Source organism: Doryrhamphus excisus, linkage group LG18 (assembly GCF_037039965.1).
Source record: "Doryrhamphus excisus strain RoL-2023G ecotype Guam linkage group LG18, RoL_Dexc_Guam_v1.1, whole genome shotgun sequence".
In the NCBI taxonomy this organism is placed as follows: domain Eukaryota; kingdom Metazoa; phylum Chordata; class Actinopteri; order Syngnathiformes; family Syngnathidae; genus Doryrhamphus; species Doryrhamphus excisus.
This window is the reverse complement of record NC_136374.1, coordinates 2,818,906-2,843,074: the sequence shown is the minus strand read 5'-3', so window position 1 is coordinate 2,843,074 and position 24,169 is coordinate 2,818,906. Positions and strand designations below refer to the sequence as shown.

Genomic DNA, 24,169 nt, shown 5'->3' with positions numbered 1-24,169 from the left:
AAGCACATAATAATAATAATAATAATAATAATAATAATAATAATAATAATAATAATAATAATAATAATAATAATAATAATTATTATTATTATTATTATTATTATTATTATTATTATTATTATTATTATATTATTATATTATAATATTATTATAATTATTATAATAATAATTATTATTAATAATAATACTAGTAACAATAATAATAATAATAATTAATATTATTGTTATTGTTATTATTATTATTATTAGATTATTATAATTATTATAATTATTATTAGGACTATTATGATTATTATAATTATGATATTACTGCTAATTATTATATTAATTATATATAATATTATTGTTATATTTGCATATTTTACATAATAATAATATAATAATTATTATTTTAATTTTATTGTAATTATTATAATATTTTATTATTTTTAAAATATTTAAATATAAATATAAAATAATAAATAATAATAGCAGATTGCATGACAATTTTACAGATACAATAATACCAGGTGGACTGTTACGTGTAAAATATATAGTCTCCCCCCCCCCCCCCATAAATTTTGTCATATCAATGCGGCCCGCGAGTCAAAAAGTTTGCCCACCCCTGGTTTATACAATAGATTTATGCATAAAAATAATATTTATATTTGGAAAATATTCTTTATCTGTCAAGAAATAAACAACAAATACATTCAAGACATTCGGTGATTGAATATCTTATGAAAAATAAGTTTCACTTAAAACAACAAAGGATTTGTAGAACTTCAGAAGGATTGCCACCAGCTGCTTATAATGACCTGCCTGGTAGTTAAAGTTAGTTACATTTCTGCTACCGTTGATGAAATTTCTCTACATGTATGCATTTATGAATAAATAAAAACAAAACATTTGTTAACATTCATTATTTATATGCATTTTTACTGCATGTAAAACTTGATTTTGGTTTGAGTTCATTTCGGTTAGAGTAATTATTTAGTAGTATAATTAATCATTTATTTAAATTAATTATTGAATTAGTCATTTTTTAATAATGTATTTTAATTATTAATGTATTTCAATGATTAACAACTTTAAATCATTCATTCATTAAATTCATTACATTTATTAAATGCCTCCTGTTATATGTTTATGCTTTGTGATGAACTATACAACTTTTTCGGAAATTGAAGTTAGGTTTGTGCAAATTCGGTGGTGTGGCCCTAAAACTAAAATATATTAAAGTGTTGCCGTTACTATTTGTATTGAATACAGAGTTTGTGTGTTTGGAGTGTGCTGTGCGTTAGCCAGTTGTTCACGGTAATGTACAGTCTATGGCGCCCTCTAGTGGGAAATATAAACGTAACATACCAAATTGTTCATCTTTCTTGTTAAATACGCCCAGCAAATATAACATTAACACTGGCTGTTAATCCGTCCGCCTTTTATTTGTACAAAACACAGTGCTATCTTGCAAGAATAGAAACACGGCTCAATGCTTCCTGGTTCTCTTCTTCTTTGGCTATATTTCCTCAAAATGTGCTTAAACCGGCATGTTGAAAGTTATGCTGCCATCTACAGTCCACACTCTGAACAGCATCCCGGAAATGCACAATTGGTGAAATTTAAATTCACCGAAATGAGCAAATTTCTATAGTAGTAGGATTTAATATTAATAATAAATTGAATATTTTTGTAGTTACAGTTATGACTGTTATGACTTTGTCAATACAATTCTCACAAAAGCGCCCTGAAGACATTAAATAACACCCCATAGTCACATTTACGCTATTCTTTGTTTACAACGCATTGCGCAACTGTAATGCGCAGGCTACGGAAACACTGCAGGGACACAAGAGACGGCCGTCCTAGCATAACAAGCTACCGAGCTAACTAGTTAGCTTTCTCCAATGTCCTTAGTAGAAACATAACAATGTGTTTCAAGCGGAGTGGGGAAGAAGGACAAAAAAAATCCAAAACCTTACTACATCCACACGTATGGGAGGAGAACAAATATAATAATAAAGACAAATATGACGTGAAATGGTTGACTACAGTACACGTTACTTTGAAGTGCGGATCGATACTGATATCGGTACTTTCGACACAACCTCTTCATGCTTTAAAATCCACACTCCAATCAAACAGGTGATGTTGATCTGACACGTTTGAAAAGTTAAATGTGCATAAAGTTTTCATTCTTAAAGTAGTTCTTAATAATTAATGCTTTTTGTCTCACACTTTGGCCTTAAAAACAAAGCAATACTGCCCTCTGCTGCATGCGACCAGGATTACAGCTAAGGATCTCACCTCTAAGGGAATCTTCAAAAAAAATAAAAATAAATAAAAATCAAATTTGGAATATTCTGTCTTAGACTTGCACAAAGTATTGGTATTGGATCAGCTCACTGATATCAGCCTAAATTTATGTGAGGTAATATAATAACATCACTGACACCTCGGGGCCAGAATACGACATGTCAATATTTTCTGATTAATAATAATCCATAATTAATCAAAGTGATATAGCCAGGGACAACTGCTCACCTGTCACAACAATATAATTATGTTATTAAAATCCAACTTCAATGTGCAGTATCATCCCGCTGGGCCCGTTGCTAAATGAAAATAAATGGATCAAGTGAAGTTATGGTAAGAACTGAATTTATTGCGGATTAAAAATAATGTGACCAGTTTATGAACAGACCAGAGTGGCATTTGGTGGATACGCATGCAAACAAAGACAAAGCAGTGCATTTATAGGTTGGTGTCTTGTTATTAACAACGCCGTTTCACTCGAGAAAAAAAGATTTAAACACACACGTGAAACCATATAGTCAAAGTGCTTCTGCAACACTACACAAATAGCAAGGAGAGTGCCTGGTGGGGTGGGGGTGGGTGGGGCGGGGTCAGGGGACCTACCCTCCGTCGGATGTGTGTGGAAGCGGGTGGTGACGCCCTGCGTGAGCGTGCTTGGGGTGGCTATCTGCACTGGGTGGAGGTGGGCGAGAATGAGCCTCAATGAGCGCGTCGGGTAAAGATGGAGGCTCCAGGCTGTTGTCTGTGGGATAGAGCTGCATCGTCGCCCCCTCCTGGACGCCTTCTTTACTGCAGGACTGGCAGCTGCAGTGGAAGATCCTCTCCACCAGCTTGTCCACGCGGGGAGTCTCGTTATTACCCGGGCAGTCCAGAGTCACCTGTAGTTGGCAGAAGACAAATCATCAGAAAATTACATAAAAAATAATTTGGGGAAATTTAGATTGCAGTGAACAGTTATAATATTAAGGGAATAAAGCCTAAATATTATGAGAATAAAGTCATAATATTAAGAAAATACATTTTCCAAAAAAACTGAAATATTTGGAAGACAAATCAACAGAAAATTACATTAAAAAAATAATTTGGGAAAATTTAGATTGCTGTGAACAGTTATAATATTAAGGGAATAAAGCCTAAATATTATGAGAATAAAATCCTAATATTAAGACAAATCAACAGAAAATTACATAAAAAAATAATTTGGGGAAATTTAGATTGCAGTTATACAGTTTACAGTTATAATATTAAGGGAATAAAGCCTAAATATTATGAGAATAAAGTCATAATATTAAGAAAATACATTCCCCCCAAAAAATGAAATATTTGGAAGACAAATCAACAGAAAATTACATAAAAATAATTTGGGGAAATTTAGATTGCAGTGAACAGTAATAATATTAAGGGAATAAAGCCTAAATATTATGAGAATAAAGTCATAATATTAAGAAAATACATTTTCCAAAAAAACTGAAATATTTGGAAAACAAATCAACAGAAAATTACATAAAAATAATTTGGGGAAATTTAGATTGCAGTGAACAGTAATAATATTAAGGGAATAAAGCTTAAATATTATGAGAATAAAGTCATAATATTAAGAAAATACATTTTCCCCCCAAAAAAAAAGAAATATTTGGAAGACAAATCAACAGAAAATTACATAAAAATAATTTGGGGAAATTTAGATTGCAGTGAACAGTAATAATATTAAGGGAATAAAGCCTAAATATTATGAGAATAAAGTCATAATATTAAGAAAATACATTTTCCAAAAAAACTGAAATATTTGGAAAACAAATCAACAGAAAATTACATAAAAATAATTTGGGGAAATTTAGATTGCAGTGAACAGTAATAATATTAAGGGAATAAAGCTTAAATATTATGAGAATAAAGTCATAATATTAAGAAAATACATTTTCCCCCCAAAAAAAAAGAAATATTTGGAAGACAAATCAACAGAAAATTACATAAAAATAATTTGGGGAAATTTAGATTGCAGTGAACAGTAATAATATTAAGGGAATAAAGCCTAAATATTATGAGAATAAAGTCATAATAGTAAGAAAATACATTTTCCAAAAAAACTGAAATATTTGGAAAACAAATCAACAGAAAATTACATAAAAATAATTTGGGGAAATTTAGATTGCAGTGAACAGTTATAATATTAAGGGAATAAAGCTTAAATATTATGAGAATAAAGTCATAATATTAAGAAAATACATTTTCCCCCCAAAAAAAAGAAATATTTGGAAGACAAATCAACAGAAAATTACATAAAAATAATTTGGGGAAATTTAGATTGCAGTGAACAGTAATAATATTAAGGGAATAAAGCCTAAATATTATGAGAATAAAGTCATAATAGTAAGAAAATACATTTTCCAAAAAAACTGAAATATTTGGAAGACAAATCAACAGAAAATTACATTAAAAAAATAATTTGGGGAAATTTAGATTGCAGTGAACAGTTATAATATTAAGGGAATAAAGTCTTAATATTATGAGAATAAAGTCATAATATTAAGAAAATACATTTTATGAAAAAAGCTGAACTATTTGGAAAAAAAAATGCAAGGGCAAAAATAGAAAAAAACTGGTTGAGGAAAAAGTTATGATGTTATGGAAATAAAGCCAAATATTATGGGAATGAAATCATAATATTAAGATTTTTTTTCCAAATATATATATATATATAATATATCAGAGCTGTGTTGCTCATATCGTCCTATTGGCTGGGACTTCCTTTTCCCAGGACTTGGTCCAAATGATAAAAGCACATAAATTCCCATCCAATCTGAGCTGTTGCCCAAGCTAAGCGGCGGGAACGCCAGACCTCACACAACGTCCCCTTCGCTGTTTGCATTGAAAGCGATCATTCAGCAGTTTCATCAAGACCCCGCAGCCCCGACTCGGATCCTCTTTCATGAGAACCCGCTGTTATTTCCAGGCCCAGTTAAACTCATGCAACAATAATCACAACCACCAACATAAACTTCCATTTGAAGCTAATTAAAAGGGAGTTGAGCTTGGATCCTCCATCTCTAATACACACACACACACACCACACAAGCAGCGCCGTGACTAATCTGTCAGGTAACCGCTGTTTTCCACGCAAACGCCAGGTGACCTCACCTGGCAGCCTAGCCGTCACCGCAAGTTCTCAGGAACCGACGCGCCCACCTATTCAAATCCGTGCCAAGCGTTTTTTTTTTTTTTTGTGTGTGTGTTGGAGCAATAAACACGCTCGCCACCTTTCATGTCTGGGATGTGGAATGCTGGCTCTGGGAGCCCACTTTGAACCAGCAATAACTCTTACCACTTCCCACTGGGTCTGGGCGGGCATGCAGGAGTCGCAGTGCACCAGAGACTCGGTGGACTGTGGGAACGTGTTGGGGACGCTGTAGCTGAAACACTGGCCCAGACATGCTCTGCAAGGAGGACACGGGACACTCATTTAGGACATTTCTGGAGTCATAACAATAAGCATATTTACTGTATGCATTCATTTAATTAATTGGCAATAGATGTGTTTCATTCTATTCCCAATACAAAAAAACATCAATTCAACATTTTAAAATTTTACAATAATTGGTTTATTTTATAATTTTGAATTATATTATTAAAATGCATTATTAATGTGAATGCAATTAATTAATATCGTAATAAAAACAAAATACAGTTGAATTGTAGGAAAATTAGGTTGGGGAAAATATTACTATGATATTATTATTATTATATTACAATGAAACAACATTTAACAACATTTAACAAACAATTTTATGAAAATTAGGTTGGGACAAAAAGTACAATATTGCGGGAATTAGGGCAAAATATTAGGAGAATAAAATTATAGTACTATGAGATCACTTTTTCACACAGGGCTATGTATGTTTGGATTGCTTTTCTACCTTAATAATTAAACGTTTCATCTAAACATTGAATTTTGTGTCTAGTCATTGAGTAATATTTCAATTTCTTGATGTTCTAAAACATTTAAGTGTTACAAACATGCACTGGTGGAATTATATTATTATATAGTTACCTTAGCTGAGTTTCAAACGGCATACTTCCGTACACAAACTTAAATGCGCGGCAAAACGTACCCGGATGTGTAGTGACTGACACTCACCGTCCTCATTGGTCAACGTCTTGGCTCTGTAGCGGAAGAGGAGGGACTAACGCTCGTGCTCGTAATTCACAATTAAAAAGGAGAGACGAAGAAGAAACGTAAATGTGGCTATCATCGTTTCCGGCAACAGTCACGGATTTAGGACTGCACTACGCTGTCAAAAATATATTTATGTATAAGTAACTTTAATTTTTGTTTTGTTTTATTACAGTTATCTTATGTGGAGATGATGCTGCACTTTTACTGCTATGTTCTCATAAAATCACACATTCAAAATGGCCCGTCGACACTGGAACGAGTTAGAGACGCCTGGAGAGGTGGGATTCATTCCGACCTGTTTTGAATGGAGCGAGGCTGACATCCCGTGTGCCCGACTATCTGCGTGATGTTCTTGGCCTCGCACCAGGCGCTCTTGTCGGGGAACAGCGCCAGGCGGTTGATGTGTGCGGGCGGCGCCGCCGCTGCGTACAATCCAAACAGGGCGCAGCAAATTGGGAAGCTCTGCCACATGACTGCACCTTAAAGGGGCCACAACAACCAACAACACAAGCCGGTCAGCTGGTCTGCTCAGACATGCCCCCCCCCCCCCCCCACAAAAAAACTTTTGGAATTAAAAAAACCCAACTGCAATGGCAAAACAAGAATAATGTGAAAATATTAAGGAACCTAACAAGGAAATTGCATTTAAAAAATCATATCAATTTAGCAGCAAAAAAAAAATACTTTTAAAAAACAACACAAAATAAAGTTAGAATTTTACCAGATTGAAGTCAAAATATTATTGGAATAAAATGAAAATATTAAGAAAAAAATCGTAATCTAACGAGAAAATGACATTGTATGAGAATTACGTTGTCATATTATGAGGGAAATTCATGAAAAGTTGACAAAAACAGCTGCAATTTTACAAGGATAAAGTCAAAATATAAAAACTAACAAAAAAATGTTCACATTTAAAAAAATTCATTTTACTAGCATAAAGTTAAAATATTAAGGAAAAACATGTTCAAAATAATACTAAAAATAAAAAAAAGAAATCCTAATAAAACAAAAATTAATATGATGAGAAAGTTGTAATTTTAGGAAAATCTGAATATTACAAAAATGAAGACAAAATACTTATTATGGGAATGACATATGGCATACTATTATGAAAAGAGAAATTACAAGAAGAAAACTGAAATAGGTAGAAAATAACGGGAAAAAAACCTATATATATATATATAAAAAGCTATATTCTAACAAGAAAAAAGTTAAAATTTTATCATAATGTATTCATAATATTACAAGGAAAATGTCATTTTACTTGCATTAAGTTAAAATACAAAAGAAAAAAATGTTTAAAATAATTTTAAAAAATTAAGTTAAGTTAAGCACCCCCCCGCGACCTAGAAAATGAATGAATGAATGAATGATGGGAAACAAAACAAAGTAAATTTTAGAAAATTTAGTTGGGGAAATGTTATAGTATTATAAGAATTAAGAATCAAACTATTATGGGAGTAAGTTCATAATATTATAAGAAGAAACTTAAAAAAAATGGAAATTAGAGGGGAAAAAACTGCAGAAATTGACAAAAAAAACAGCTGCAATTTCACAGCAATAAAGTCAAAATATAAAAAGAAAAAATATATATATTCTAAGATAGTAGTTCCAATTTTATGATAATTTAGTCATAATATTCTGAGAAAAATATATCATTTTGCTACCATAAAGTCAAAATACTAAAGAAAAAAAGATGTTAAAAATACAAAAAAAAAATTAAGTCGAATATGATGGGAAACAAACAAAACTAAGTAAAGTTGTAATTTAATTTAATTTAAATTAAGTTGGGGAAAAGTTATAGTAGTCATAATATTACAAGAAGAAAATAGAGAAAAGAAAAATAAGAGAAAAGCTACGATTTTAGGAGAATTAACTCTGAAGATTGTGACTTGCTAGCTTAGAGTCAATGTATTAACGAAAAAATACGTTCTTTTTTAAAAGTCATAACATGATGAGACAAAAAAACGACAAAATAAATGTTGTAATTTCAGGTTTTTAACAACTTTTTCGGTGGTGCCCCTCTGCAGTAGCGACCCAAAAAGCCACTGAAAAAGCAAAACAGACCTAACACTTTTTCTCTTAACTTTTTCCGCATGATTTTTTAATTTTTTTTGGGCCCTAATCTTCATTAATACTGTTAAAGTGTGCGGGTCTATTAAAAAATCAAGCTGTGGGGCATGTATAACCCCCGGGGTCACAGTTTGGACACCGTAGTGCTAAAGCCATCAGTTCAATATCTACAATAGAAAAAAAGCCTGCATGTTAAATTTTTGCTAGTATCCACCATTTTCTTCCAAGAAAACCAAAACAAATTTAAACAAGCAATTTTCCATTCCATTCTGTCCGTTCCAGACCCCCCCCCCCCCGAAATATGAACAAATAAATACTTTAATTGTCTTGTTTACAGCCGTTAATTTGTTCCATATCCCACAGCGTTTAAAGGAAAATGTTCAGCATTAAAAACCTGTTTAGAACTTTCTAAATATTTTTTTAACATTATTAGAGCCTTGTAAACATGAAATAACACCCCCATAGTTACCTTTACGCTCCAATGCCACTTTTTAGCTGTTGTTACATCTTGTGTGCTCATGGCTAACATAAGGATTGTGAATGATGGGCAAAATGACAAAAAGGTGCAGTTCCCATTACATTTAAGAAGTGAAAAAAATACCACTTCCACACAGAATAGGAGGAGAAGCTTTTTTAGAAGCTTTCTAAATATTTTCTTAATCATTATTAGAGCCTTGTAAACATGAAATAACACCCCCATAGTTACCTTTACGCTCCAATGCCACTTTTTAGCTGTTGTTACATCTTGTGTGCTCATGGCTAACATAAGTATTGTGAATGATGGGCAAAATGACAAAAAGGTGCAGTTCCCATTACATTTAAGAAGTGAAAAAATTACCACTTCCACACAGAATAGGAGGAGAAGCTTTTTTAGAAGCTTTTTAAATATTTCTAAATATTTTCTTAATCATTATTAGAGCCTTGTACACATGAAATAACACCCCCATAGTTACCTTTAAGCTCCAATGCCACTTTTTAGCTGTTGTTACATCTTGTGTGCTCATGGCTAACATAAGTATTGTGAATGGACAAAATGACAAAAAGGTGCAGTTCCCATTACATTTAAGAAGTGAAAAAATTACCACTTCCACACAGAATAGGAGGAGAAGCTTTTCAGTCTATAATGTGGCACATGCCAGGTCTGACTTTGTGACTTCATGCAGTGTTAAGGTAATGTAATGTGTTAATGTTTTGTGCCGTTACTGCCCCCTAGTGACCGGAATACTACATACCACTTGTATTTCCATGTTTTGACTAATAATAAACTGGAGTCTACCACCAAACAGCCATTATTTATGTATTCATTCACAGTACTATGAGGGCTGACTTTATACTACAACTACATTTTGGGGATTTTTAACACAGTTTTCCTTCATAGCTAGCTTATTTGGTGTTTTGGGTGGCCCCAATCCACCTTTGGGGTACTCCAGAAAATGTGTCCAAATTATGATTATATTCTAATACCGTGCCGCACTTTGAAAACCGTTTAGTTTTTCTAACAATGCTGTGAGACACTCCAAAATAACAACGCGTTAGAAATCTCCCTCTGGGGCCACACTTTGGACACCCATTGCCTTACAGGAAGTCACTTGCATGGGGAAGGTTTAAACTCCACAATGTTTTGAGGAAGTTTGGTTTAAGGTTTACTTTTGGGGATTCTTCTGTTGCTTTAAGCTTCAAGTTTCATAGCGTAACATTAGCATAGTAAGATTATACTAATTATAAACAAATAGAAAGACACGAATTAGAAGGTTTCTTGCTAGTGCTAATCGAATATGCTAATCGGAGAATACCTTCCAAATGATACGATAAGTGAGGTAGATCGTTACTTAAAAGGAATAAAAGATTTAGTACCGATAAACGGATCTTACCGTTGCTGCGCCACCAAACTTGACACTTGTAGTCCCAATTTGAAAAAAACAAAAAAAAAGAAGTTGGACGGTTCCGACGCGTTCAAAAGCAAAAACAACGACCGTTTCCTGATCTGTCGTGGTCCATGCGAGGCTGCCGTGCCATTGAGCGGTCACATCATCACCCAGCCTGGGCGAGGAAGGAGGAGGATGAGGAGCTCTTCACGGAGAACCTCCATCAGGACGGAGCGTCCCTCCCCTTCTTTGCTCCGTCCTTTCTTTCACTTTCCAAGCTTGTAAAAACCTCACATCCCGGCCTGGCACCCTGCTGGGCACCAGGCTGGGATGTCCAGTTTGGAAAATGCCCCCCCCCAAAAAAAACTGATTAGTCACACTTTTTTTTTGGTTTTTACACACACACGTGCGCCACGGATGGCAATGGTGTCCAAAGTGCGGCCCAGGGGCCAGTTCGGGTCGGCATTTTTTTTTCTACTGACCATTGGCACATTCTAAAAGTATAACTGAAGAAAAATTGAATGTTACAACAATAAAGATTAGAATCATAATATTAATAGAAAACAGCGATATGGAAAATAAAAAGGGGTTGAAAAGGAGGTTAGGGAAAAAGTTATATTCATTCATTCTCTACCGATTATCCTCTGGAGCCTATCCCAGCTGTCTTAGGACAAGAGGCGGGGTCCACCCTGGACTGGTGGCCAGCCAATCACAGGGCACATATAGACAAACAACCATTCACACTCACATTCATATCTATGGACAATTTGGAGTCACTAATTAACCTAGCATGTTTTTTGGAATGTGGGAGGAAACCGGAGTACCTGGAGAAAACCCACGCATGCACGGGGAGAACATGCAAACTCCACACAGAGATGGCCGAGGTTGGAATCGAACTTGGGTCTCCTAGCTGTGAAGCCTGTATGCTAACCACCCGTCCACTGTGCAGCCCTGGTTCAGTATATTTTTCACCAAAATAGTAGTCATGCCAAAATGTTGTGTTGCTGCTGGATGTTCACAGTATCCGAGTGATACTGTCGTGGGGGTGCTGGAGCCTATCCCAGCTGTTCCGGTTTTCACCGGAACCACAAAATCCAAAGAAATACAAGTGAATAGGCGCAGATTCTGGAAGAACTAGAAAGCTTTATGTGCTGGTTGTCATGTGTAGCTGCTCTACAGGAGCACACAAGTCAATACAAAAGGGCGGAAAAATGAGCATAACATATTCGTTTAACGGGCGGCATGGCGGTCAAGTGGTTAGCACGCAGACTTCACTGCTAGGAGACCAGGGTTCAATTCCACCCTCGGTCATCTCTGTGTGGAGTTTGCATGTTCTCCCCGTGCATGCGTGGGTTTTCTCCGGGTACTCCGGTTTCCTCCCACATTCCAAAAAACATGCTAGGTTAATTAGCCACTCCAAATTGTCCATAGGTATGAATGTGAGTGTGAATGGTTGTTTGTCTATATGTGCCCTGTGATTGGCTGGCCACCAGTCCAGGGTGTATCCCGCCTCTCGCCCCAAGACAGCTGGGATATGCTCCAGCACCCCCACAACAGTATCACTCTGATACTGTGAACATCCAGCAGCAACACAACATTTTGGCATGACTACTATTTTAATGAAAAATATACTGAACCACTCCAAATTGTCTATAGGTATGAATGTGAGTGTGAATGGTTGTTTGTCTATATGTGCCCTGTGATTGGCTGGCGACCAGTGCAGGGTGTATGAAGACAACTGGGATAGGCTCCAGCACCCCCTGCGACCCTCGTGAGGATAAGCGGTAGAAAATGAATGAATATTCGTTTAACACAGTGGCGTCTGGAACCGATTAACCGCTGCAAACAAGAGACAACTGTAATACTAAAGTGTTTATTTGTTAACTTGGGTGTCTGGAACGAATGAATTATATTTCCATTATTTATTATTATTATTTTATTTTTATTATTATTTTTAATAAAATATTTTAAAATATTTTAAATATTATTTTTTATTATTATTTTATTTTATTATTATTTTTAATAAAATATTTTAAATATTATTTTATTATTTCATTCTTATTTTCATTATTATTATTATTATTTCCTATGAGGAAAATTGCCTCAGTTTTTGTGTATTTTGTTTTTTCAAATGAGTTGACCTCATCATTCACTCATAGCGGTCTTTTGATTCCGTACAAGAACAGCATAAAATAATCTGTTATGATAATAAATCCACAATATCCTTTTTGTTGTGGTTGTAAAACTGCACCGCATCCCGCTGACAGTCGTTTCTCGATTATTTTGCTCTGTTGGTAACCAAAATATTAATAACGTCTCTCAGCATGATGCAGTAAAAGTTGTTGAAATAATGGAGCATTGCTATGTTGGTTAAGGCAGATCCTGTCTTGAAGCGTATTAGATGTGCACAAATAAAGTGGACCAGACGGGCATGACTAGACGGGAAGGTGACGCTTCATGCAGTGCAAAAAAAAAAAAAAAACAAAAAACAACAACCCTGGCTTTATACCTTCCCTTGACTTGACTTGTCATCAAGTTCTTGCGCTGCACAGGTGTCGGGCCTGGCTGCAGTCCACCTTATCGGTTTCACTAGCAAACACGTATTTCAATGAACAGGGGATGAGCGACAGGCTCACCTTCTGCCATTCAAGGACCTCGGAACCCTCCCTTCTTTTGTCAGCTGGAATGTCAACCAACTCAAACGTGTCCTCCATCATGTCTCCTTAAACCAGAAAGTCTGCTCAGACATGCAAAAAAGTGTTGCGCTCACCTGTTAGCAATAAGAGCCACAGTTTCAGCCCAGAAATGGCCTTCATCTGCATTCCAGGGATTCTGCTTCACCAGGGGGGCTAAACATATGTCCATGAATGTCCACGCTAACACAGGATGAAGCAAGCCGTGTCGTCCTCGGGCGGGATGCTTTACTAAAAAGGCAGCTAAAGTACACGAGAAAAGAAGCAGAGACCAGAAAAGTGAAATTTAAGTTGCAGTGGTTAGAAATCGGTTGAAAAATGTGAACAAATGCTGTTTACGTTAATGGTGAGATAAAACTGGGAATTTTTTGGAATGTTTGAATATTTGAACGATGGAAAATGTGGAAACTCTAATGCAGGGGTCTCAAAGACGCGGCCCGCGGGCCAAATGTGGCCCGCAGGACACTAGTTTGAGGCCCCCGCATTGATATGAAAGTTTAATGTCAGTGCGGCCCGCGCAAGTTTGATATGGATGCTGTATGGTATCATGTACCCAGAAAAAATGATTACGTTTGATTCATGTTCATGTTAAAGGTTAAATAACTGTTAATAGTTATCCTCCCTATCCGTGTGGAAGTGGTATGTTTTTGGCTATTCAAGTTGAAAGGAAATAACTTGAAGGCTACCATTTAGGTCGCTGGCTCTCTAGTTTGCGAGTTAGCATGTGTCTCAAAACCAGGGGTCTCAAACACGCAGCCCGTGGGCCAAATGTGGCCCGCAGGACACTAGTTTGAGGCCCCCGCCTTGATATGAAAGTTTAATGTTAGTGCGGCCCGCGCAAGTTTGATATGGATGCTGTATGGTATCATGTACCCAGAAAAAATTATTAAGTTTGATTCATGTTCATGTTAAAGGTTAAATAACTGTTAATAGTTATCCTCCCTATCTGTGTGGAAGTGGTAAGTTTTTGGCTATTTAAGTTGAAAGGAAATAACTTGAAGGCTACCGTTTAGGTCGCTAGCTCTCTAGTTTGCGAGTTAGCATGTGTCTCAAGACCAGGGGTCTCAAACATGCGGCCCGCGGGCCAAATGTGGCCCGCAGGACACTAGTTTGAGGCCCCCGCATTGATATGAAAGTTTAATGTTAGTGCGGCCCGCGCAAGTTTGATATGGATGCTGTATGGTATCATGTACCCAGAAAAAATTATTACGTTTGATTCATGTTCATGTTAAAGGTTAAATAACTGTTAATAGTTATCCTCCCTATCCGTGTGGAAGTGGTAAGTTTTTGGCTATTTAAGTTGAAAGGAAATAACTTGAAGGCTACCGTTTAGGTCGCTAGCTCTCTAGTTTGCGAGTTAGCATGTGTCTCAAGACCCTGCAGTTGCGCAATATGTTGTAAATAAAAAGAGTATAAATGTGACTATAGTCGTGTTTTGTCATGTCTACAGGGCCCTAATAATGCTTTGTTCATTTTAATCTGAAAAAAAATAATTTGTCCAGTTAGCTTTGAATGTTTTCTTCTAAACTTAAAAGGCGCACAATTCACTGACGCGGTCGGGTCTGCAACCAATTAACGAGGGAAGACTTGTTTTACTAATATTTTGATTTATTCTCATAATATAACTTTTTTCCTCCCAAATTCCAAAAACATGCTAGGTTAATTAGCGACTCCAAATTGTCTATAGGTATGAATGTGAGTGTGAATGGTTGTTTGTCTGTATGTGCCCTGTGGGATGTTTAAATAACTCGGGTAGAGCTACTAATTGTGGCGGGAAAATGCTATTAGAAACCCCGCTCTTTGTATGCACACTCTATAATGCTACACAGACAAGCTCCATGACTTCCACTAAATAAAGACAGTTAGGACACTGATGAACTGTTACTTACTGCTGGCTCTTCTGACGCTTCCACATGACCAAGTACCGTTGGAAAGGCGTCGGTCCAGCTGCGTAGCGGCCATGTTCACGAAACAGTCCAATGTTTAGCATTTGTTTTGCTAGTAGGGAATCAGGAACTCCAACCTCGTGTGCCTGATGGTGGCGTCTTTAGGAATTGGAAGCATATATGGCTTTCCCTTACACCCAAACAAAAACTTTTTATGAGGCATTGCTAGCAATGTAAACACAGAAGCTGAGCTTGGGCAGGCAGCCCTCTGTGACATCACAGAGGAACAGTTTTGGCAACGCCCTCTGAAACAGAGTGTTTTGAGCCATTCCAAATTTCTTTCAAGGCTCACTTCTAAATAAGTGAAGCTCAATATTTGTAACTTTGGCATGGTTTAATATGAGAATATTACATTTTCACTGAATTGATAGGTCAAAAAAGTGGAAAAAGCGTAATGGATCCACTTTGAGAACACACTTGAACTCATACAGTGATGGGATGTGCGCCATATTGTATAAAACATGCATGCCACTGTATTGTGTTTACCAAAATGTAAGCTACTGCATATAGATTAGGAAGATATTTAGTTTTTATGATGTGGAAATGTCACAAAAAGGTGAAAAAATGACCTATTTTCTACTTTATGTTCAGGCTGTTGGATGTGTCCGTTTCAGGAACGCGTGCGGATAATAGTTTTTTTGTTTCAGCAAGTATTTTTCTTTCCTTTTATTTCCTAATATTCTCCTAAAGTCTTTCTCCTCCCACTCTCCAACAGGGCCGCAGATGCTGAACCTGGCCTTCATTCCAAAGCAGCAGGAGTTCAAGTCTCTGAGCTCATTAACACACAATATTACCTCCCACACCCAAACCACGTTGCATTGCTCTGAGAGAGACATAGAGAGTCCTCCTCAGTCGCTTTATTAAATATACATCCAGTGCCCTGAGCTGGGCTGGATTGGACTCAAAATGGCGGGACAAGGGAAAACAGATGCCGTGTGCGGTGAATCCGCATCCTCGTTAATCCTTCACTGCTGGTCCTGAGAGGAAACAGAAATCACGTAGCCTGAGGTGTGCATGTGTGCGACGCCGCAATTCTCTCACAGGCCCCGCCCCGCGCTCACCTTCAACAAGCGCCTGGGAATCAAATACGGCGACTTGAAGTCATTCTGGCAGTTGGAGTAGGCCATGCCCAGACCCAAACCGGAGCCGAACGAGACGGGCCACATGCGTCCTGCGGGGAGAACAAAACACTCATTGGTGAGGTAAACAAGGAGAGTCTGCTGCTGAGGGACCGGGGCTTACGTTTGAAGAAAACGACGGAGAAAACGATGCCCACGCCAAGGCCGGTCACTGCAAAGAATATGACAAATATCAACACCATTCAACTTCAGGGATCCCGTTTAAAAGGGGGCAGGCAGACAATGATTTTTTTTTTAAAGAAACTTTTCTTGCATTCAAGACCCGACAAACAATTATTTGGAATGAATATATAGTAATGGTTTTATTTCATTTCAACATACAGTAAAGTCTCGTTATATCGATATTCTCGGGAGTCGGAAAAAATACCGATATAACCGGACTATCCATATATCCGATCCTGCGCCGAACTGCATTAAAAGTGGGCGGATCTTTGATATGGCATGTAATTTTCTCCTTGAGTTCATGGATTGCGTATCTAGCATGCTTTTGTACTACAATACATTTTGTACTACAGTAAATAAAAATAAACTTACGCTGTAGTGATTACCGGTTACCGGGACATAATTCACCCCGGAACTATCGATAGGGAAGGTGTTGCCACCCGGAGGGGTAGGCGCGAGGGACGGGTGTTTTCCGCTGTGTGTGCTGCACTCTGGTGGTGGAAGTGTGAAAAATAAAGTTGACTGGAAGCAGCCGTTCGCCGTGTTCTTTTTTGGTATTGAAATCCTTAAGCAAAGATTGATTTAAGCTGCTTTTGTATCGATATAAGCAGACCAAATTGGCTGGCGGGAGATGAAAAGGGCATCGTAGTAACCGGATTATCATAATAACCGGGTATCGTACTAACGGAGCTAATTATATCATAAAAGACAAGAAATTTGCCGGGAAATTAAAATAGTATCGTAATAAGTAGTAATTCGTTTTAACCGATATCGATATAACGAGACTTTACTGTATATCACTATATTGACAGTTACTATGGTAGCCATTATGTCATTGGATGCTCATATCACCTCCTACTTCGGTACATGACAAAAAATAAAAAAATAAAAAAAAAAATGTAAAAAAGAACAAAAAAAAAACTTAAACTATATTAGGAAAGCAGGAAGTGAACAAATGTAACAGTTACTGATTATAAAAGTACCAGATGGAGGGGTAGGATGGTAGGTGTACCCCGCCTCTCGGCCCAAGACAGCTGGGATAGGCTCCAGCACCCCCCGCCACTCTCATGAGAAAAAAGCGGTAGAATATAAATGAATGATGTTCTTTAAGAAATGGGTTGATAACATTTTCCAGACTGATAGATCTCAATTCATCATTTTTTTCACACAAGGCCATGTAGGTTTAATTAATAACAATAATATATAGTTTCATTTAAAAATTACATTTTGTGTTCAGTGGTGTTGCCATTGACTAATATTTAAACATGAAAAATGGTAATAGTAATGGTAATGGTTTTATTTCATTTGAACATGCATCAGATTACAATTGAGTGCATCCCATAATCAGTTCCCAGTTCCACATGTCCAAAAGGAGTAGGAAGAAGCAAAGCTTATTAAATCCTACCCCTCCATCTGGTACTTTTACAATCAGTAACTGTTACATTTGTTCACTTCCTGCTTTCCATAATACAGTTTAAGGTTTTTTTTGTTTGTTTGTTTGTTTTTAATAATATACCTCGTACCAAAGTACAAGGTGATATGACCATCCAATGAAATAATGGTTACCATAGTAACCATTTTTATAGTAACCATATTATATTTGTTTATTTATCACTGATTGATTTTCTTTATTCTTGATTTGTTTATTTATTTTTCATTTTATTTTGTGTAGAAAAATAAAAATGAAGATATTTCTTTAAAACAGGGGTCTCAAACACGCGGCCCGCGGGCCAAATGTGGCCCGCAGGACACTAGTTTGAGGCCCCCGCCTTGATATGAAAGTTTAATGTTAGTGCGGCCCGCGCAAGTTTGATATGGATGCTGTATGGTATCATGTACCCAGAAAAAATTATTACGTTTGATTAATGTTCATGTTAAAGGTTAAATAACTGTTAATAGTTATCCTCCCTATCCGTGTGGAAGTGGTAAGCTTTTGGCTATTTGAGTTGAAAGGAAATAACTTGAAGGCTACCGTTTAGGTCGCTAGCTCTCTAGTTTGCGAGTTAGCATGTGTCTCAAGACCCTGCAGTTGCGCAATATGTTGTAAATAAAAAAAGAGTATAAATGTGACTATAGTCGTGTTTTGTCATGTCTACAGGGCTCTAATAATGCTTTGTTCATTTTAATCTGAAAAAAATCATTTGTCTACCCACCAACTATATGTGCTTTCTTAAGTTTTTATTATTTGCCGTTTTATTATTATTATTATATTTATTTATTATTGATTGATTTTCTTTATTCTTGATTTATTTATTTATTTTTCATCTTATTTTATGTAGAAAAATAAAAAGTAAGATATTTGAGAACAGTGGAATGTTTTATCAGAGCTTTTATTGTAGAAAATTGGAACCAAAGCAAAGACCCTAGCTCCAGTGGCCCCCAGGGAAATTGAGTTTGAGACCCCTGGCATACACTGATATAGCTTGGATCAGTTTTAGCATCTTTAATGTACAAAATGTACCACAGCGATGCCCCGCATCCATCAGTTTTTCCGTTGCCAAAGGGGGCAGGGAGGTAAGCTAAGGAATAAAGGTCGATATCAGTGCGGCAAAAATCCCAGACGCCTGTATTGTCTCCGTCTGGAGAGGACCTTGAGGAGGAATGTGTTTGTGCGCTGAGCTTCACCTCGCTGCAGGCCACACCGCACCCAATGGCAGCCCAGCCAGCACAGAAAACATATAAAAAGAGCCATTTGGGCCCCTCTTGAGTCTTAATTGGATTCAGAGAGCTATGCAGCATGACCGATGTGCTTGAACCAGAACCCTCAGACTGTTTTCGATTACACAGCTTTTGAAAAGTCAAACACTAGAAACTCATCTTCATTATCAGTCCACATCGACATTAAACCATATGCATTCGCTTTTATACAATTATTTTGTATGTTTGTTTCGCTCTCGCTTTGCTCTTGTGCCAAACGCTGATTTTCATCGGAGGGAACAGAGAAATACTCGTCGGAAAATATGAGAGCACATCAACATGTCCTTTTGAATCAGATTGTCTTCCAATGAAAAGATTTGTACGGCAAGAGAAAATCTACAAACCGCAAACATCAAAATCCTCGCCAGGTTCGCCGTCTCCGACTGTGGGATATTTGTTTATTCCCGCAATTCAGTAATCACATGGATTCCACTCAAGAACCTCAAGAAGCCCACCGGTGACCACAAAGCACTGCCAGAGTAGCCATCATCAGACATTTAGATCAGGGGTCTCAAACTCAATTTACTTGGGGGCCACTGGAGCTAGGGTCTGGGCGAGGCTGGGTTGCATCAGGTTTTCAAAAAAAAAACGCATTTATTAAAAACAGAAAAATATACAAATATTTCAGTGCTTTGGTTCCAATTTTCTACAATAAAAGCTCTGATAAAACATTCCACTGTTCTCAAATATCTTAATTTTTATTTTTCTACACAAAATAAGATGAAAAATAAATAAATAAATCAAGAATAAAGAAAATAAAACAGTAATAAATAAATATAATAATAATAATAAAAAGGCAAATAATAAAAACTTAAAAAAACACATATAGTTAGTGGTTAGACAAATTATTTTTTTTCAGATTAAAATTACCAAAGCATTATTAGAGCCCTGTAGACATGACAAAACACGACTATAGTCACATTTATACTCTTTTTATTTACAACATATTGCGCAACTGCAGGGTCTTGAGACACATGCTAACTCGCAAACTAGAGAGCTAGCGACCTAAACGGTAGCCTTCAAGTTATTTCCTTTCAACTTAAATCGCCAAAAACTTACCACTTCCACACGGATAGGGAGGATAACTATTAACAGTTATTTAACCTTTAACATAAACATTAATCAAACTTAATTTTTTCTGGGTACATGATACCATACAGCATCCATATCAAACTTGCGCGGGCCGCACTAACATTAAACTTTCATATCAAGGCGGGGGCCTCAAACTAGTGTCCTGCGGGCCACATTTGGCCCGCGGGCCGCATGTTTGAGACCCCTGCATTAGAGTTTCCACATTTTCCATCGTTCAAATATTCAAACATGCCAAGGCCTTCAAGTTATTTCCTTTCAACTTAAAAAGCCAAAAACTGACCACTTCCACACAGATAGGGAGGATAACTATTAACAGTTATTTAACCTTTACATGATACCATACAGCATCCATATCAAACTTGCGCGGGCCGCACTAACATTAAACTTTCATATCAAGGCGGGGGCCTCAAACTAGTGTCCTGCGGGCCACATTTGGCCCGCGGGCCGCATGTTTGAGACCCCTGCATTAGAGTTTCCACATTTTCCATCGTTCAAATATTCAAACATGCCAAAGCCTTCAAGTTATTTCCTTTCAACTTAAAAAGCCAAAAACTGACCACTTCCACACAAATAGGGAGGATAACTATTAACAGTTATTTAACCTTTAACATGAACATTAATCAAACGTAATAATTTTTTCTGGGTACATGATACCATACAGCATCTAAATTAAACTTTCATATCAAGACGGGGGCCTAAACTAGCGTCCTGCGGGCCACATTTGGCCGGCGGGCCGCATGTTTGAGACCCCTGATTTAGGGTTTTCTTTTCACAAAGATGGTGGCCGGGTGGTGCCGTCCTTTAATCAGCTCAGCAAATGACATACGGTTCATCGTACGCACGCTTTAACCCTTCAGCGGAACATATGCTGCAGGGCTGCTTCGGCCACGGGAGGCACTTCTGCACAGCTGGCGGTTTGCTAGACCGAGCTCAAAGACTGCAGATGTTTTCCTCCCGGCGAGAAGCACATTTTATTGTGCCGACGGTGGCGTCACGCAGAGTCAAGTGGATTGTCTGCCAGTCTAAGTGTTTTGCCATTTTCCATTTGTCTCAGCTTGGATCGCTTTCTGTTCTCCCCCCGCATCGCCCTCACGATCCTCTCCGTTGTAGCTGGTCTTTGCCACGCCGCTACGTGAGATTCATTTTTGCGTCGTTTACGGGTAAGACTGTTAAACAACGGGACGTCTATGTGATACGACCTGTAGACCTTTCACAGGCCAAGAGTTTATAAAAGCACTTCTCATCCAGGAAGAACGGATGAATCATTCTTTGGATATTTATGTCAGACTGACATGAGGGCCAATTCCAAAGTCCTCTGCAGTATATGAATTTAAACAGTGGAACCTCCAGGAAGCAACGCAATTGCAAGTCCGACTCCATTTACATGGAAAACGACTTTATTAATAATAATACAGTCGACTTTCTCATGCTAGTGTGAAAAGAACTGAAAAACATTCATTCATTCATTTTCTACCGGGCGAGAGGCGGGGTACACCCCGGACTGGTGGCCAGCCAATCACAGGGCACATATAGACAAACAACCATTCACACTCACATTCATACCTATGGACAATTTGGAGTGGCTAATTAACCTAGCATGTTTTTGGAACGTGGGAGGAAACCGGAGTACCCGGAGAAAACCCACGCATGCACGGGGAGAACATGCAAACTCCACACAGAGATGGCCGAGGGTGGGGAAAGACAAAATAAGAAGCCAAAAAGTTACCACTTCCACACAAAAAAGGAGGAGAACTCATTAATCCATTAATTTTCTACCGCTTATCCTCACAAGGGTCGCGGGGGTGCTGGAGCCTATCCCAGTTGTCTTTGGTCGAGAGGCACATATAGACAAACAACCATTCACACTCACATTCATACCTATGGACAATTTGGAGTGGCTAATTAACCTAGCATGTTTTTGGAATGTGGGAGGAAGCCGGAATACACGGAGAAATCCCAAGTATGCACGGGGAGAACATGCAAACTCCACACAGAGATGGCCGAGGGTGGGGAAAGACAAAATAAGAAGCCAAAAAGTTACCACTTCCACACAAAAAAGGAGGAGAACTCATTAATCCATTAATTTTCTACCGCTTATCCTCACGGGGGTTGCTGGAGCCTATCCCAGCTGTCTTTGCGCGAGAGGCGGGGTACACCCTGGACTGGTGGCCAGCCAATCACAGGGCACATATAGACAAACAACCATTCACACTCACATTCATACCTATGGACAATTTGGAGTCGCTAATTAACCTAGCATGTTTTTGGAATGTGGGAGGAAACCGGAGTACCTGGAAAAAAAACCCACGCATGCACGGGGAGAACATGCAAACTCCACACAGAGATGGCTGAGGGTGGGACCGAACCCAGGTCTCCTAGCTGTGAGGTCTGCGCGCTAACCACTCAACCGCCGTGCAGCCACTGAAAAACATTCATTTTCTACCGCTATTCCTCACAAGGGTCGCAGGGGTGCTGGAGCCTATCCCAGCTGTCTTTGGGAGAGAGGCACATATAGACAAACAACCATTCACACTCACATTCATAACTATGGACAATTTGGAGTTGCTAATTAACCTAGCATGTTTTTGGAATGTGGGAGGAAGCCGGAATACACGGAGAAATCCCAAGTATGCACGGGGAGAACATGCAAACTCCACACAGAGATGGCCGAGGGTGGGGAAAGACAAAATAAGAAGCCAAAAAGTTACCACTTCCACACAAAAAAGGAGAACTCATTAATCCATTAATTTTCTACCGCTTATCCTCACAAGGGTCGTGGGGGGTGCTGGAGCCTATCCCAGCTGTCTTCGGGCGTGAGGCGGGGTACACCCTGGACTGGTGGCCAGCCAATCACAGGGCACATATAGACAAACAACCATTCACACTCACATTCATACCTATGGACAATTTGGAGTCACCAATTAACCTAGCATGTTTTGTGGATCAAACTGCCAACCTTCCAGTTTCTGAACGATCAGCTCTACCAGAGTGAATGACGATCCCAACACGACAAAAAAACTGTATTACAGTATATAAATTTTGCGTTCATAAATGCCGATTTTTAAGAATCACTCCATCCTTCCACGCCTTTCATAAGGAACTCTGCTATTTCTTCTCATCTATTAAATTTATGGACAAAAAAGAAGCTGTGGAACTATCAAACACAATTAGTGTTTTGAACCTAATGGAAACCCCTAGTTAAGTTATTTATGTTTTTTTTAGTCTTTATTTTTCCACTTATTATTTGTATTTTGCTACTTTATTTACCTTTGTTCATGTGTTTTGTACTTCTCGGCCACCGTACGTAAACTTAAAGTCCCCCCCATTAAGGTAGTAAAAGTGACTCATGTGCGCATAAGATAGAATTTTACTCTCAAGACGACACAGACTTTAATTTTGACTTTTTATCTGTTTTTAAAAAAACACATAAGACGGTGTTGCAAGCTAATCAGTAATACACTTTCATTCATTTGACCTCAGTAAGGCGTCACACATACATTGTGGTCAAGTTCTCGTCCCGATAAAACACATTAATGAAAGCATTGTGCTCAACCATGACGTATCTTATATAGGAACACTAAATTTTTATATCATATTTAACGGTGTCACTGTGAACTTTACCTGTTTTCACAGCGGTGTCTGCAAGGCAACGGTCCCACTTTCTTCCGTGTTCCTCCGCCATGTTTCCAGGTCTTCGAGATTCTCCAAAGTATCGCGAGAGGATGATAATCCCGTTTCTTAGACGTCGTTTCAGCATTGATGATAATAGTTGTTCCTTCCTTTATGGGGAAGATGTACGCTGCTTGGTCTCCCACAACATTCCAGACTTAGCTGAACTCTCAGTTAAAGAGATTATTTTCGGTGCTTAAAAAAAGGAAAAACATGAAAATGTATTGAATGTGATCATTATTTTGGGGAAATTTTGTATTCATAAATGTCGATTTTTATAAAATAAATAATAAATAATAAATAATAAATAATAAATAATAAATAATAAATAATAAATAATAAATAATAAATAATAAATAAT

General features: G+C 37.5%; 2 protein-coding genes across 5 annotated transcripts; both read right to left on the bottom strand.

Moving 5' to 3' along the window:
• Window positions 1-2,618: 2,618 nt before the first annotated feature.
• nbl1 (NBL1, DAN family BMP antagonist) lies at window positions 2,619-15,216 on the bottom strand. Of its 4 annotated transcripts, none has more exons than XM_078798578.1 (5): window positions 13,181-13,612; window positions 10,417-10,585; window positions 6,765-6,948; window positions 5,618-5,729; window positions 2,619-3,173 (listed from the first exon to the last, which is right to left on the bottom strand). In XM_078798578.1, the coding sequence occupies exons 3-5, from the start codon at window positions 6,938-6,940 to the stop codon at window positions 2,895-2,897; spliced, it is 567 nt and encodes a 188-aa protein (XP_078654704.1). In that variant the 5' UTR covers window positions 6,941-6,948; window positions 10,417-10,585; window positions 13,181-13,612; the 3' UTR covers window positions 2,619-2,894. The 4 variants fall into 4 exon arrangements, with proteins under 4 accessions (XP_078654704.1, XP_057911272.2, XP_057911274.1 ...); XM_078798579.1 differs by lacking the exon at window positions 10,417-10,585 and adding an exon at window positions 14,993-15,216 and having other exon boundaries at window positions 2,999-3,173; window positions 13,181-13,346; XM_058055289.2 differs by lacking the exon at window positions 10,417-10,585 and having other exon boundaries at window positions 13,181-13,615.
• A 389-nt stretch (window positions 15,217-15,605) lies between these two features.
• micos10 (mitochondrial contact site and cristae organizing system subunit 10) lies at window positions 15,606-23,864 on the bottom strand. The gene is made up of 4 exons (XM_058055295.2): window positions 23,761-23,864; window positions 16,292-16,339; window positions 16,111-16,220; window positions 15,606-16,026 (listed from the first exon to the last, which is right to left on the bottom strand). The coding sequence occupies exons 1-4, from the start codon at window positions 23,819-23,821 to the stop codon at window positions 16,015-16,017; spliced, it is 231 nt and encodes a 76-aa protein (XP_057911278.2). The 5' UTR covers window positions 23,822-23,864; the 3' UTR covers window positions 15,606-16,014.
• Window positions 23,865-24,169: the final 305 nt, after the last annotated feature.

Excerpts from the sequence above, each read along its gene's own strand:
- nbl1 (XM_058055289.2), bottom strand. The coding sequence starts at position 13,232 with ATGCAGATGAAGGCCATTTCTGGGCTGAAACTGTGGCTCTTATTGCTA. Across the intron at positions 6,949-13,180 it reads GTGGCTCTTATTGCTAACAG|GTGCAGTCATGTGGCAGAGC; the intron begins GTGAGCGCAACA and ends GGCCCCTTTAAG. Across the intron at positions 5,730-6,764 it reads CCTCGCTCCATTCAAAACAG|AGCATGTCTGGGCCAGTGTT; the intron begins GTCGGAATGAAT and ends TCCTCCTTGCAG.
- micos10 (XM_058055295.2), bottom strand. The coding sequence starts at position 23,821 with ATGGCGGAGGAACACGGAAGAAAGTGGGACCGTTGCCTTGCAGACACC. Across the intron at positions 16,340-23,760 it reads AGACACCGCTGTGAAAACAG|TGACCGGCCTTGGCGTGGGC; the intron begins GTAAAGTTCACA and ends TATTCTTTGCAG. Across the intron at positions 16,221-16,291 it reads CTCCGTCGTTTTCTTCAAAC|GACGCATGTGGCCCGTCTCG; the intron begins GTAAGCCCCGGT and ends TTCTCCCCGCAG.